Here is a 15,680-nt window from a genome sequence, read left to right as displayed (position 1 = left end):
CCACCAATTGTGATTTATCTCTTCACATTAATTTATAAATAAATGTTGACATGAATTCTAAAACAACTAAATTTTTATGTGACTTTTTGATTTCTATGGACTATCTTGGGGGAAAAAATTAAAGCATTATGACAACCATGAAGAAACATGCTGTCACAAGTCTTATATATAAGAATTAACTATAGGATTGCCCTACATAGCTGCATATATATCTAATTTGGTGTTTATTAATTAATTTAGCACACTTAGTTCCATGAGATAACAAATTATACAAATTGTAAGATGATATGATTGAAAAATTATTTGCCATGATAAATGACGTAGCGTGTATATGTAGTTGACGAACTTAACGGATGTTTTTCATTCTATAGAATACAAGTATTTTGGCAATATTGAGCTAAAGAAAAATCAAAAATTTTAATTATTCAATGTAACAACCGGGGCATCGCCCGGGCCACACACTAGTTTTTTTTTTTTTTGCTAAGCAAGAGAGTAATAATATTAATTGAATCAACAATTACAACTTAAGCCAAATCCAAGCCATACAAACCAACTAGGTTGGACTCTATGCCCTTGGACTCAGCAGAAAACACAGTTAGAACAAGCTCTAAAAAAACAGCCAGATTGCCTGAAAGGCTATTACAAAGTTGTAAACCAGTCACTATCCCTCTTGCTTACATGTTTTGGAAAAACTACTTGAATTCTGCTCTTTACCATCTGCTTCAAAGTCTTCACACTATGACTGACAGTGGGAAGGGTACTATCCCAAAAACTAGTGTTTCTACATTTCCAGATCAGATAGACAGCAGCACCAATAGCTGCAAAATATACTTGCTTCCTGAACCTAGAAGCTCTACTTTGTCCAGCTTTCCTAAGTAACTGAACCAAATTGCCATTGATAGAGAATCCAACCCATTGATGAACTGCTATAATAATTTGCCTACTATACTGGCACTGAAAGAATAAGTGCTGATGAGTCTCATCATCCAGCCCACAAATCAAGCATTTAGCCGATTGACTAATGCCTATCTTTGCTAGATTGTCTGTAGTCTGAAGTCTGGATCGAACAGCTAACCAACAAATGAATCTATGCTTAGGAACATTCAGTCTATTCCACACCATTTTATCCCAATGCACCCTTGGCTTATTCCCAACTAATTTCTCATACACTTGTTTTACTGAATACTGAGGCATGTTCTCAAACTCTGCAAGAGTAAAAAAATTGTTTTAGCTTCTCCTTTGTATTACAAACTTGCTTCCAGTACCAACTAGCAAAAGAGCCAGCCTGATACTCCCACCAATCCCCATCCTTTAAGTAAACTGAGTTGATCCACCTGATCCAGACATTATCCTGCTTCTTGACTAAAGCCCATACATATTTTCCCATAAAGGCAGTATTCCATATCTGAACATCTCTAAAACCCAGACCTCCATTTTGCTTGTCATTACAGACCTTATCCCAAGCTATTTTGCTTGGTTTATGACTGAAAGCATGACCACTCCATAGGAAAGCTCTGCATATCTTCACTATATCCTGTAGAACACTTTTTAGAAGCACATAAATCTGAGCCCAATACATATGCAAACTTAACAACACTGAATTAACAAGTTGCATTCTTGTTGTGTAGGATAAGTTCCTAGAACTCCAAACTTTGATTTTGGTTATCATTTTGTCCACCAGATGAGCACACTGAGCCACAGAAATCTTCTTAGAACAGATAGGAACTCCCAAGTATCTAAAAGGCAGAATACTTCTAGAAAATCCAGAAACATCCACTACCCTCTGAATATCAGCTTCCTGCATACCATGACAATAGATAGAGGATTTTTGTTGATTTGCCTTTAAACCAGATGAATAAGAAAACAGTTTGAAAGCTTGAAGCAGTAGATAGATAGAATGATAATCACCCCTGCTACAGATGATCAGATCATCAGCAAAACATAAATGGGTAAGACCAATCCCCTTACATCTTGGGTGAAACTGAAACTGAGGCATAGCACTCACTCTATTCAGGATTCTAGACAGATATTCCATGCAGATGACAAACAACAAAGGAGAGATAGGGTCTCCTTGCCTCAAACCTCTCTGGGATTTAAATAAGCCATGCATAGAACCATTCAGCATCAGGGAGAACATGGGAGTAGAAACACATTACATGACCATGTCTACAAATTGCTTAGGGAAATCCAACAATTCCAGCATCTCTTATAAGAATTGTCAATCAACAGTATCATAGGCTTTTTGAAGATCAGTCTTCATAAGGCAACTAGGCTTAACTCCTTTCCTCCCATAATGCCTGACTAAATCTTGAACAACCATAATATTATGCACTATGTACCTTCCATGAACAAATCCTCCTTGATTCTCCAAAATAAGATCAGGAAGAACTTGTCTTAATCTCCCAAACAAGACTTTTGTTATGCACTTATAAATGGTATTGCAGCAAGAGATTGGCTTGAACTCACTCACATCTTTTGGACATTTAGTCTTAGGAATGAGAGTAATCACAGTGTGATTCACCTCTTTCAAGATTTTGCCTTGCTGCAACATATCAAGGATAGCTGCAATGACTTCATCCCCAACAATATGCCAAGCATCTTTATAAAAATAGGGACCAATGCCATCTGGACCAGGAGCTTTAATACCTAGAATAGAGAAAAGAGCCTTCTTAACTTCATCTGTTGTATAAGGAGCATTTAGAATAGCTTTATGATGATCCATACAAACTGGTCCCTGCTGAACCACCTCCCTGTTTACTTGAGGTCTATTATCAGAAGTACTACCTAGTAGCACTTTAATTTATAATATTCCAGGAAAGCTTGAGACACCCCATCAGCTGTATCTTTCCATTCTCCTTTCATATCATAGATGCTATAAACTTGGTTCTGCATCTTCCTGGTCTTGATACTCTGAGGAAAAAAGGAAGTATTTTCATCCCCATCTTTAAGCCATGACAACTTTGCTTTCTGACTGAGAAAAGCCAGATAAGCTTTATGTTTCTCCTTATATTCTTGAATTGCAGTCAACTCTGCATCTGCAACACCTTGATCAGTAAGATTATTATGCATTGCACTTTGTGCATTCACCATATTCTGATAGGCTCTTAAATCCGCACCATGGATATCAATAAAACCTACTTTATTCAACTCCTTAAGAGCCTGTTTTACTCTTTTCAGCTTATTAATCAAGATGAACATTTTAGTCCCAATTATCTGTGTGTTCCAAGCCTGCTTAACAGTATCTGAAAACACAGTTGAAGACTTCCACATAGTAAAGTATTTAAAGGGTTTCTTCCCTCCATCATCTCTGGGGTACACAGAAAAAAGCCCAGGAGAGTGATCAAAATGACCTTCTGGCATAAAACACACTTCAGCAACTAGAAAACAAGATTGCCAAGCATGATTAGCCATAAATCTATCAATTTTTGAAAAAACCCTGTTATTACCTTGCTGCTTGTTGTTCCAGGTAAAAAGATTACCCACACATTTAATGTCTTCCATACCACAAGCATGCATACAATTGCTCACATCTACAATATCACTATGTCTTACAGGGGCTCCAATTCTATTATCTAAAGCCATAACACAGTTGAGATCCCCACACACAATCCAAGGATCTTGAGTATTAAGCAGCAACAAATCCCTCCATAGATCTTTTCTCATACCAGCATCATTAAAAGCATAAACAAAAGTGCAGAAAGCTTGCCTACCACTTACAGGAGTAACATGGAAGTGAACAAACTGACTAGATGCAGCAGCAATATTAACTGTGAAGCGTCCAGCCTTCCAACCTACAACAATTCTACCACCAGAGTGATAGCTAGAATTTCTAGTAAAACACCAGTTTGCAAAGACATTCTGGTAAAGCTTCCCTATATTAGAGATCTTCACCTTATGCTCCAGGAGTCCCACCAAACCCACTGCATACTTCTGAATGAAGTGCTTAACCTCATTCTGTTTCTGTACTGAGTTTAGACCCCTGACATTCCAAGCTAACACTCTATCCATTAGAATTGGAAGAGTTCCCTCCTCCAGACATCACTATCCTTTGTTCATCCCCCTGACATTGTCCTCCTACCAATCCTTCATTATCAATTAATGGAGCCTCCAACACCTGAAAAGCATTAGATGTTATAACTGGAGTCTCTAGACCAACTCTCACCCTGATTGGCCTCAAAGATCTCTGAAACCCTTCTTGATCCACAATAGGGCTAACCACATTGTCACCATGTGCAGTTGTTTGAATTGGAACTGTTACAGGTTGTGGAGCCTTTCTAACCCAAACTCTCTTCTGACCTTGTCTACATTCAGTCGTAGATGACCAAACATCTTGCATTTAGTGCACCTTGTTGGCCTCCACTCATAGAATAGAGAAACTCTCACCATAATTCCATTCTCATCTCTAAAAGAGATAAAATCATGTAATTCTTGAGACAATGGCACATCCACCATGACCCTAGCAAACTGCAATTTATCTCTAACAGATTGTGGCCTGGTCTCTCCTAAGTGGCTTGCCTAATTGTGCCACAATCTTAAACAGTGCCTTTCCCCCCCAATATTTAAATTTTAACTTCAATTGCACCCATATTGGCACAGATTGAAGCTCTGGTTTATCCATGTTCATATCAGGGTTCCAAGGTTTCAGAATAAGGGGTTTGCTATCAAAGAAATAATGTCCTTTCAACACCTTATCTCTCGAATCCATAGTAAGAAATCTCACCAGAAAAACCCCCTTTCTCACCATTACAACCTTGTCAACATTCAGCTGTTTCCATATCCTTCGAATGAAACCTTCCATGACATTGATAGGAGGATTAGCCCCCACAATGTAGCACACCACAGCTGAACTCCAAAAATCAATCTCCTCTTGAATATCATCAAAATCAATTTCAACAGGGTTACTCTCATCATTGTGAAATTCACTAACATCAATATTATCTGAATCAGACTGTTCTGGATACATAGGTATTTCAACATTATTATCAATAATAGGTGCAATATCAGTGTCAGCAGCTTCATCAAATTGATGCAATATAGGAATTGAAATCGTACCCACTGCCATATTAGATCGAGCATTACCTTGTTTCATCTGATTTGCCGAGTCATGAATCACCTCCATAAACTCATTAAACGAATGCCTCATTTCTGAGCGAGCTTGAAGATGATGCAACCCTGATTTTGGCGTGAAAATTTCATTTTCTACTCCAAAATCCAATGCTTCTACCCCCATAATTTAACCTCCTCAATACTGCGTGTTTTCAAAGCTTGAGAATCCGATGATGGTCCTCGAGGTTTGCCTTTGCCATTTCCATGCTTGCTGCTTTGAGATTTCGAACCAGATTTCCTTGCCATGGCTACGGTGCACGTTAAGCTAACGTGCACCGAGAGAAAACTTGGGGAGAAAGTCTCTCAGCTTTATTGAACTTTAGGATATTGAGAAAAGTAGTTATGCCGAGAACCACACACACTAGTTGATGAGTTAATTAAAATGTGTCGTTCCAAAATAACATTTACTTTCTACTTTCAATCATTAGTGATAGTTTTGCGCTAAAGCACGGTGTAACTTCCAGTTCCCAAAGAAGTAAGGTACACTTAATTGTAAGTACATGTTGATTGTGGTTGAACTCAACAATATAATTAAGTAAGACGATATTTTTATATTGTGGCGAGTGGGAAAGATTTTCCTGACAAGTACTTAGATTGTTAAACCCCCTCCCCCCTTTTTTTAATTGGAACGTAAATGGACTAAAAAAAAGGAGGAAGTATATTATTTGTATCATACGTACGTAGACTAAATTGATTTTATAGTTTAGATACATACGCCCTAAGATGACAAGATGTGAATTTAGAATCTGATTTAGATTATCTAACTTTACAAATATCCAACTTTTAAACCCCTCGGGATATTAAGTAACAAAAAGGATTTCAATAAAAAAAAAAAATTGATAGAGAGAGGCACAAAGTGCAAGGTTACAAATTTTGTAAACGTCCTATCCCAAAAAAAACAAAATTGTAAACGTGATTTGATCTCAGGTATTGGATATTTCAAGACTTTACCAACTAAGCTAGTTAACATTCACAGAGGATCTCAAATCTCATTCTTGTCTCTTAACCCTAGCCTAAAGTGAAAATTTCCCTTGGATTTAACTAACTCCATTTAGAAGCCTTTTGTAATTTGTTACAAATCCATCTTTAATTTCTCAAGTGTTCTCATATTCATTTCAAAGACCAAATGTATGTTCAACTTAATTTGTTTAAACTTATCTTACTTAAACGTTTTTGTCTAAAAAATTTAGGTTGTATAGATAATTGTCTTACTCCACTGTTAAATCGCCTAAAATAAACTTATTTTCTCTAAAATTGTTTGAAAAAAAGCTTATTGTTAAAAAAATTTATTTTATCTGACTTGAACCTATTTTATCTCATTTAAAATAGGTTGAATCGAACCAGCCATGATCCATCACTATCATCAAATCATCAATAACTCAATAATAGTAAGGTCACTAAGAAGCTTAATGTACACTTGGTTGGCTCTAGATCTACCATAGATTTTCTTTGAATATAATAATTCAAAAGGATTGGAACAAGAATGAATGCTTAATAACATCATAATCCGTATCATTTTTACACTACATAATACTTTGTACGTATTACGTAGCACTCCGTATAATCTTTCTAAATTTATAGTACTAAACTACTAAATTTTGTCTTTTAGAATCCTTAAATCTTCATTCTTCAATGTCATTACCTATTAATGGCATTATTATGTGATTAATTTAATCACTTTAGTACTTTACCTCAATTAAACAATGATATACTTTCCTGAATTATATACTAGTCATATGGCGCCATGTGTCAATCTGATGACTCATATATCGCCGACCACGTGTCCAAATGAAACTCATGGATTACATATGGTATCCTAGAAACTTCTTTATAGTTCGTATCAATCGTATGCCATTTATAAGTAAGATTATTGGGGGAATTATTAAATTCCAAAGCATATAATTTAGGTTAATGAGGTGAACAAATGTGAGGAAACTATAGGATAAGAAGCCCCTTTCGTAGGAAACACCAACAACCCACTTAGCCTTTTGTCCCGGGTGTATCAAATTTGTGATCTGATTTACGGCTATGCTAGCTGGCCCTTGCTAGCTTAGTATGCATTGGAATTTTAGATATGTTAATATAGTGAATTAGTGATCATATTTGCATAATTGCACTCATATTGTACGGGATATAAATCGTTAAAGCTTGTTAATTAATTTTATTTTATTTTGAATGAGCCACAAGAGCAATACAAATTACAATCGTACACAGACCCTCAGTCTTAATCACTAGGCCAAGACATTATTGATGTTAAAACTCGTTTATCCTATGTGAAAAATCACATGTAAGTATCTTACAATTATAAAGCTGAAGGTTTAATCCTTTTATCTTCATATATATATACTCATATGGGTTTAAAAAGAACCCGTCCTTATTCTTATAAGGTGGATTATTTTTACCTTGAGTATCAAGTGCTACGTATATATGCCCTTCTATTCTTTAAATAATAAGCCTTCCCTTTCTAGAAAGTGATAGCTTTGTATCTACAACTTTATAGGAAGTGAGTCATATGTTGGTGGCTCTAGTTCGTTCGTTGGTTAAGGTTATAAGAGAATGTGGTTAACATAAACTCAGCATAATTAAGTTTATAACTTTTTAAGTTTCATTAATTATGGCAAAGCACATGCCCCCTCCATGCTTTAAATATCTAGCAATACGATTCATCACACGTAATCAATCATATTATTAAGATTTCAACCAATCATTTTTCAAAATATATTATTTTTTATAATTGTTATTAAATACACAAATAGTATTAATGGTCAAAGTTATGCGTTGAAAACGTAAAAGTTAAAATGGTGCAACTATTTCAAAATGGAGAAAGTTTATCCATGTATATTTTTTGTGGCAACTTTTAGTATGATTGTTGGTTCCGATCTCTATAGTATCAGAATATCGATCTACTACAAGAATTTGTTATATGAGTACAAGAAAGGGCTTCATTTAAATTATAATTTGTTATTAGAAATTAAACTGACCACAATTCGTCAGAAACAAACATTATACCGGCCTAACTTTAATCTCAAAAAAAAAAGTGTCATAGACAAATAATACTATAATAAGAGAATGGATAAATTGAAGGGAGTACAACATAACAAATATCATACTTGTATTATAGTTTAAGAATAAGTGATCTATGAGGTCACCATATTGAGTGCCACACAATTAAGATTTATTCATATTTTCATTCATAGGCTTGAAATGAGTAGCAAAGTGTTTATCTGTACACCTATAAATATGGACTAGTGTTTGGAAGGCCTTAGATCGAGTAACGTGAGCTTAATTGTGATCGAGTGTATCTCTCAAACTTAAGTAATCATTTGAGTCAAAGTATAAAGATGGTAGGCGGCTTCATGGCAGCTTGGTCGTGTGTTCAACACCAAGGTTGGAGGAAAGGTCCTTGGACACCTGAAGAAGATAAACTTCTCATTGAATATGTCAACTTGCACGGCGAAGGAAGATGGAGTTCCGTTTCCCGTTCTGCAGGTAAAGCTTAATAATCTATCTTATCCAATGCACATTCTTCAATTTATTGTTCGCATAACAAACATATTTTCATGTTATCAAGTACTCTAACCAGTTCAGATATATGCAATCTTACCTCTAACCAGCACGTAACAAAAAAATTACATATTGTTCTCAGAAATTAAAGGTAGAACTAGATTGGTCAGTTCAGATATATGCAATCTTACCTCTAACCAGCACGTAACAAAAAAATTACATATTGTTCTCAGAAATTAATGTTCCATTTGATTAATGATATTTAACACTCGAGGGGTTTTTACAGGATTGAATAGGAGTGGCAAGAGTTGCAGGCTAAGGTGGGTGAACTACCTAAGGCCAGGACTGAAGAGAGGTCAAATTACCCCTCAAGAAGAAGCCATCATTATTGAGTTACATTCCATTTGGGGTAACAAGTAAGATATACTTATACTTGTTCGATCGTATTTATAGTATGTAAATAAAATTTAAATTAATTAGCAAGAAATTAATTTAAACCTTAGCTATTTGTCATAATTATTATTACGTATTTGTATACACAGATGGTCGACAATTGCAAGATATCTACCAGGAAGAACAGACAACGAGATCAAGAATTATTGGCGAACCCATTTCAAGAAGAAGGAAAGATCTCGTAAAGCATCCGAAAGACAAAAATCCAACCAAAACCTTAAACCAAAGCCAGTATTGCGACCACAGCCACAACCGCAACAACTAGTCCAAAGTCAACAACTTATTCCAGGAACCAAAAATGAACCAATAATCATGAACCCAAACACCACCACCACAATAGATGAACCGAGCCTGATGATGATCCCGGCGACGTCATCTTGGATGGACAACACGTGTAACGATCAAGACGGTCCGTGGTGGGGGAATTTCGGTGAACAAGCTGATAATACTAATAATCAATATTATTGTAGCAAGATGGCACTATCATCGCTACAAAACCAATCTAATAGTTCTAACAATCCTACTAATAATAATGGATTATCTTGGGAAGGGGATCTAAACAATCTTTTTTACGGAGGCTACATTTTTTAGAGAGCATTATCATATACGAAGTAATATTTTTCTTCATCATTAGTAATTTAGTATATTATTGGTTTTGTACTATATTTTTTTTCCTTTTTCCACCAATCGTTGCAATGCACGTATATGAATATATGATGATTATTGGTTAATGTTTGATAATAAAGCAAAACAAAGGGTTTGCGCTGTATATATGATGTTGGTTATTCAGGCTTCACTTTGGCTTTGCACTGCTATACATGTAATAATTATATCTAATTATCGAAAGTTGTAATGTACTTGTTCTTATTAATCTTAATCTTAGAGTAGTATTTTTAGCTAGAGTAGTATTTTTATAATCAGTACGTACGTAGTAATTCATTTTCTTAGCTAATAGGTACGGAGTAGTGTGTAACTATGTAGTAATTAGCTTCAAATTGCATGTTCTTGATTACATAATTAGTTTTATGTTTATTGTTATGTTACTGCCCATTGTTAAGTTATTAGGATATACTGAGGCCATAGAAAATTCGCTACTGCAAGGTTTTTACTAAGGCCCTCGACAATTTTAACTACCTACCTTATGATTTATTCGTAAGTTAAAACATAGTCATGCGTAATATTTTTTAGATTTTTCTTAATGTATAATTTAACAATAATTTTATAATTTTTACCTATCGGAAAATAGAGAAATTAGCTAGTGTTCAAATATGAGATCTTATACCAAACTAGCTACTTTTCAAAAAAAAATTACCAAAATGACTATTTTTAAATTGTATTTCCCAAAGTAGCTACTCTTTTGACTTTAAATTTAAAACCAATGAACCATTTTGAGTTTTGTTTTTTTAAAACAATGAACCGGTTTAATTTTTTTTTTAAATAGTGAACCGGTTTGAATTTTTTTAATAGTGAACCATTTGGCGATCTGCTTATACTTTTAGCCCCTTAGCCGCAACTTCAAAAAATTTTACAGAGACTTGCTCGCAAATATTACAAATATAAAGAAATTAGCTTAACCGTCCATGTCTTACGACACATGGAGAACCGATGAATCATGACAACTTTCGTGGAGTTTTAGTAGTATTCAAACATGAAGGCAAAAACCTTACTAATACCCAAATCATCCACTAGCCAAATTGTTAGGCATAATTGGACGAACATAACCAACAATCGAGCAAACCACTCCAGCCACGAACATCAAAACGAGTAATAATCTCAAAGAGCAACAAGAGAAAAAATAAAATAAAGAAATTGCGCAACAGAGATAATTGAAAGAGAAAGAAAAATCGACAAACGTTTTGTAAATCCCGCCGGTGAGCTTAATTTTCTAACCCACCGGCAGGGGGTAAATTTGTGTAAACAATCCCAAGATCTAGCCTGCTCTTGATACCATGATAAAATATTATTGATGGGGAAATATAATGTTGTGTTTTGTTGTATTGTGTTATCTCATTATTTGTGGGCATACGCCTCTATTAATAATACAAACTAGATCTGCGGATATTGTTAATTCGCTTAGATAAGCGAATCGTTGTGTTAAACGAATTTGCTCGGCAAACTCGATCAACCAAGAATTTAACATACTCTAAAACTTAGTGTGTGAAACCACTATCTTACTACAGTCAGTTGTATTTTTTTTTCTAAATTACTCTAATTTCTCATTATCAAGTAAGTATGAAATAAGAATAAAATAAAAATTAGTTAAAATAATTAATTAATAATTAGCTTATCATAGGAGCAAAAAATACCTAGCGATTGTGTAACTTGAGAATATGATGTGTCATAACAAGCATAATATACAAATGTTTCCACCATTGAAGTTTAGGTTGCCAAAAACTAAACGTAATTAAAATATTAAATTGGGTAAATAAACGAACTAAAATAATTATTATGGTGTATCATGTAAGTGTCGAAATTACAACATCATGAGCAACATTTTAAATTATATGTTGGAAATTTCAAAAGGAAAATCAATTCGATCGGCGTATAAATTAAGTAGACAAAAAAAAAGATTAAAAAAAACCCAAAAAACACCGATTCGGTATATAAAAAAATGAACCAAACCAAAACAATTTAATTTTTTGCTACAAAATAAATTTTATCTAGTTTGGGAAATATGTTTTAAAAGTATTCATTTTGGTAAATAAAATAGTAAAAATAACTAGTTTGGTAAAAAATGCTCAAATATGTGCATTAATAACTGTAAAATTAAAATCTATATAATATACTAAAAGAGAGGAAATCAATGTGGTGATGACAAGTGTCACTCATTGATTGGCCTCTCTTTTAATATAAATAAATTAATAGATAATTTAATTTATCATATTTAAGTTATTGTATTTATGGTAACAATAACGAATCATATATATGATATATGCTCAAATAATTTTTCTTAACATAAATGATTTGGTATTTAAAGAAGTTATATATATTCTCTCTCTATAGTCAATTAGTCATTTGTCTTAACATATACGAGTACTACTTTTTATTGTATATTTAGAGAAGTCATTCGGCAGTTTGAATGTTTGTTGGATTACAAAGTTTTTTTTTGGAGATTTTTTAACGTATAATAATACAAAACCATTTGTAACATTACATATCATAAGAAAATTATATACGTCGTTACTCATGATACAATTATGGCACAATAAATATCAGAAAATCGTTAAGTCACAATCATTTGATCTATAAAGTATTTATTTAAATATCCGAAACTCGATGATGAAAGTTAAGACAAAATTGTAACCGATTCATAAGATTTTAGGCCAAATCTTTAATCATATATTAATAGACCTATTTGTCTAATCATGTAAAATAATCTAGCTAAGATATACAACATGTATGAATTTGTTTGGGGGTGCATGACCAATTGACCATGTATTGGCTAATACGAGCTCCAATCGAGTGGAGTATGATGGTGGTTGGAGATTTTCTTTTACAATAAGGAGATGGGTGTTGAATGGTCCTGATAGATGGGGTTAGGGATAAAAAAGTTATATTGGCGGTAAAGAGGATGGTACAATATTTAAGGGGGTAAAAATAGATACTCTCTAACTACAAGCTGTTATAGGTGATATATAAAATTAGGTTCAATAAAAAAAATCAATGGAAATAAAAAAATACAAAAAAAAAATTGAGATGCTATATGGTGATTTTCATTTAGCATACAAAACTATATTAGGCAAAATAAAGTGGGTGGTAAGCGTCAAAGTTATTTGGTGCATTCAAGGGTACTTTTATGTCCATTGGTGGTACCTACCACATTTTCTCCTCACAAGGGTGCACGGTGCACCAGGGTGTACATCTAATATACTCTAGGTTCCGTTTTTCACACATGGATCCATATCCAGATCCGCGGGTCCAAATAATTCGAATCCAGATCCAACGGATCTGTATGTAGGATCTAGATCCACGTGTAATTTTTTTCCTTCAAAAATATTATTTTTATGCTATTTTTTCATAAATAAAATAAAATTATGCATTCACCCTATGATGCAAAATACATTCCAACGAAATAAAGAAAATAAATTTCAAAATTATGAAAAAAATTCAAATTCAAATTATTTTATACATATTTTTTTTTTAAAAAGTCATTTTCAAATAGATCAATGGGCAGGATCTGAATCGAATATGAATCCCAAAAACAGAATTCAAATCCTATTTGCTAGAAACATATCCGGATTTGGATCCATATATGCAGGGTCTAATTATATTTTGGAGATCACCAAATCTAGATATGGTTCAGGTTTCATTACCATCTATACTCGTGCATGGTGATGGATGGGGATAACATTATACTTCTTATATACGTAGTACATACTTTACTAACACAATTTATTCATTTTTTAATAAAAAAAAGAAATTTAAATGTTGATTAATAAGACGAATCTAACAAAATCCCACATGTATATGTTTTATCTTTCCTATAGATCACCAACAATAGTCAAGTAGACTATGTGAAAAATGTAAAAAGTCTAAACATTGCGAATAAAAACGAACGAAATAAGTATTTCTTTGTATGATTGTATCTTTATGCGCTTACTCGGCTCTAATCAATTTGATTTACAACGATTGGAAGGAAGATGAAGGAAGTTAATGGTTAAAATTCAACATGATTGTTCTTATATATATTTTAAGTATTTCTTTGTATGTTTATGCGCTTACTAGTCTATAATCAATTTTATTGTTCTTATATCTATTTTAATTATAAAAATTGAGAAGAACAAAAACAAAAAAAAGAAACCCCGAGATATCAAGTTAATGGTTAAAAAGAAACCTTATTTATCATCTTGGCACGTATTTCACTAAGTTAAAGGTTAATATTGTAAAACTATATATATATATATATATATATATATATATATATATATATATATATATATATATATATATATATATATTTATAATCAAATTAATTCATTGAATTAAAAAAATCCATGTGACACATCAATATATTAAGACTTTTGCTTACTTTTTATATTTTAATAATAAATTTATCAATTTTTAAAAAAAATTATATTTTTATAATAAATTTATCATTTTTAAAAGTTTGTTTCATTCTACAGTTAAAAATATATATTACCATAGTACAAATTAGAAGTATAATAATAAATACTAAACAAAGATTGAATTCATACGCAATAACATTCTTCTAAGGGTGTACAATATGTCACGAAAATAAATACGTTTTACAGAGTAATAATTAATTCCGCAATTTAAATTACACGAAACATTAAAATAAATTTATGATGCAAATTTATTATTGTGACAACTGGCGAGTAGGTCAATATTAAATCGTTAAAGTTGAATCATCACCTCTATTATAATTTTTTTATGATAGGTAAATTATGGATGGATAAGTTAATATCACCCCTCTTAATATTTAGATTAGTGTAAGATTAATATGTGATCTTTATAAACCGTGCATCGCACGGGTATTAACCTAGTATTACAACTAAAAGAGAACATACGAAAGACTCCACTACATATTGGATTCAAACGGTTCAATTAGAAACTTCAATTCTTCGTACTTTGTATTGTAGTTATTTAATCTCCACAACTAAATATCAAGATAGAGCAATTAATTAATATCATTATTACCTTTTTTAAGGATAATATCATCTATCTATACACACACACACACACATATATAGTATTTAAAAAGAAAAATATATATATATATAGTATTTAAAAAGAAAAATCATATATGGTTAGGTGGCAAGTGTCACTCATATTCATCCACAATTTTGTTTTTTTTTTTCCAATTTTTCTTTTGTTATTTGCTATACGAAGTATATACTACCTCCGTTCCTAAAAGTTCTTTACGCTTTCCGTTTTAGTCCGTTCCTGAAAGTTCTTTACACTCCTACTTTATTCCTTTTTTACTCCTATTTGGCCCACCATAAATTACAACTCACAATACTTTAATATTAGTTTCCACCCACTCACATTGTTGGACAATTTATAGCCACTCATTTTTCATTTGTTACCCCATCATCACATGTTCACCAAAATTCCTTAATTACCGTGTAAATAGTAACCGTAAAGATCATTTAGGAACGGAGGTAGTATAATTTACAGCTTCAACCTCTCTTCCACTTCATCTTACTCATTCAACATCAATTCACTATTTAATTCATATATTCATTCAAGCTCCTCCACTCAATCTCGCTTTTTAACACTCAATATTAATTCACCATCTAATTTATATATTTTGTCAACTTTTAAATTTCACATCTATATAAATCATATATTCCCACTAAAATCACAAACCCCCAAAATTAGCACATAATAAACAGTTTAACAACCACTATACAATTAACCATTCATTGAACGGGTCTCAAAAGCTAGTTATTACTCCCTTCATTCCTTAAAGTTCTTCCCGGTTGGAATCCGGTAGGGGATTAAGAAAAATGGAATCTTGGTATATTTGAGTCTAAGAGTAATGATTGGACGTAAGAGATTCTACTTTTTGGAATAAATGAAAGGGATAGAAAATAATAAAGAAAGAAAGGAAAGAGATATATTTTATTAAAATAATCATAAAATAAGGTGGGAGA

The 15,680-nt window shown here is 32.7% G+C and overlaps 4 protein-coding genes across 4 annotated transcripts; 1 reads left to right on the top strand and 3 right to left on the bottom strand.

Annotated features, from left to right (window-relative positions):
- Positions 1-639: 639 nt before the first annotated feature.
- Positions 640-2,137, bottom strand: LOC110793174 (uncharacterized). Its single transcript, XM_021998015.1, has 2 exons — positions 1,270-2,137; positions 640-1,205 (listed from the first exon to the last, which is right to left on the bottom strand). Exons 1-2 carry the CDS (start codon positions 2,135-2,137, stop codon positions 640-642), a joined length of 1,434 nt encoding a protein of 477 aa, XP_021853707.1.
- Positions 2,138-2,218: 81 nt separating this feature from the next.
- On the bottom strand, positions 2,219-2,722 carry LOC110793173 (uncharacterized). Its single transcript, XM_021998014.1, has one exon. The coding sequence runs from the start codon at positions 2,720-2,722 to the stop codon at positions 2,219-2,221; it is 504 nt and encodes a 167-aa protein (XP_021853706.1).
- Positions 2,723-2,784: 62 nt separating this feature from the next.
- Positions 2,785-4,336, bottom strand: LOC110793172 (uncharacterized). Its single transcript, XM_056834315.1, has 2 exons — positions 4,038-4,336; positions 2,785-3,979 (listed from the first exon to the last, which is right to left on the bottom strand). Exons 1-2 carry the CDS (start codon positions 4,334-4,336, stop codon positions 2,785-2,787), a joined length of 1,494 nt encoding a protein of 497 aa, XP_056690293.1.
- A 3,917-nt stretch (positions 4,337-8,253) lies between these two features.
- On the top strand, positions 8,254-9,913 carry LOC110793167 (MYB-like transcription factor EOBI). Its single transcript, XM_021998007.2, has 3 exons — positions 8,254-8,595; positions 8,897-9,026; positions 9,153-9,913. Exons 1-3 carry the CDS (start codon positions 8,448-8,450, stop codon positions 9,652-9,654), a joined length of 780 nt encoding a protein of 259 aa, XP_021853699.2. The 5' UTR covers positions 8,254-8,447; the 3' UTR covers positions 9,655-9,913.
- The last annotated feature ends 5,767 nt before the right edge of the window (positions 9,914-15,680 follow it).

This window comes from Spinacia oleracea, chromosome 1 (genome assembly GCF_020520425.1).
Source record: "Spinacia oleracea cultivar Varoflay chromosome 1, BTI_SOV_V1, whole genome shotgun sequence".
In the NCBI taxonomy this organism is placed as follows: Eukaryota; Viridiplantae; Streptophyta; class Magnoliopsida; order Caryophyllales; family Amaranthaceae; genus Spinacia; species Spinacia oleracea.
This window is presented reverse-complemented; position numbering and strand designations above follow the sequence as displayed.

Bases quoted from the DNA above. Each gene is read 5' to 3' on its own strand.
- LOC110793174 (XM_021998015.1), bottom strand. From the start codon at position 2,137: ATGTTCTCCCTGATGCTGAATGGTTCTATGCATGGCTTATTTAAATCC. The intron at 1,206-1,269 runs GTTGGTACTGGA...TTACTCTTGCAG, and splicing joins TCAGGCTGGCTCTTTTGCTA to AGTTTGAGAACATGCCTCAG.
- LOC110793173 (XM_021998014.1), bottom strand. From the start codon at position 2,722: ATGGATCATCATAAAGCTATTCTAAATGCTCCTTATACAACAGATGAA.
- LOC110793172 (XM_056834315.1), bottom strand. From the start codon at position 4,336: ATGCAAGATGTTTGGTCATCTACGACTGAATGTAGACAAGGTCAGAAG. The intron at 3,980-4,037 runs GTCTGGAGGAGG...TTGGAATGTCAG, and splicing joins GATGAACAAAGGATAGTGAT to GGGTCTAAACTCAGTACAGA.
- LOC110793167 (XM_021998007.2), top strand. From the start codon at position 8,448: ATGGTAGGCGGCTTCATGGCAGCTTGGTCGTGTGTTCAACACCAAGGT. The intron at 8,596-8,896 runs GTAAAGCTTAAT...GGGTTTTTACAG, and splicing joins TTCCGTTTCCCGTTCTGCAG to GATTGAATAGGAGTGGCAAG. The intron at 9,027-9,152 runs GTAAGATATACT...TTGTATACACAG, and splicing joins CATTCCATTTGGGGTAACAA to ATGGTCGACAATTGCAAGAT.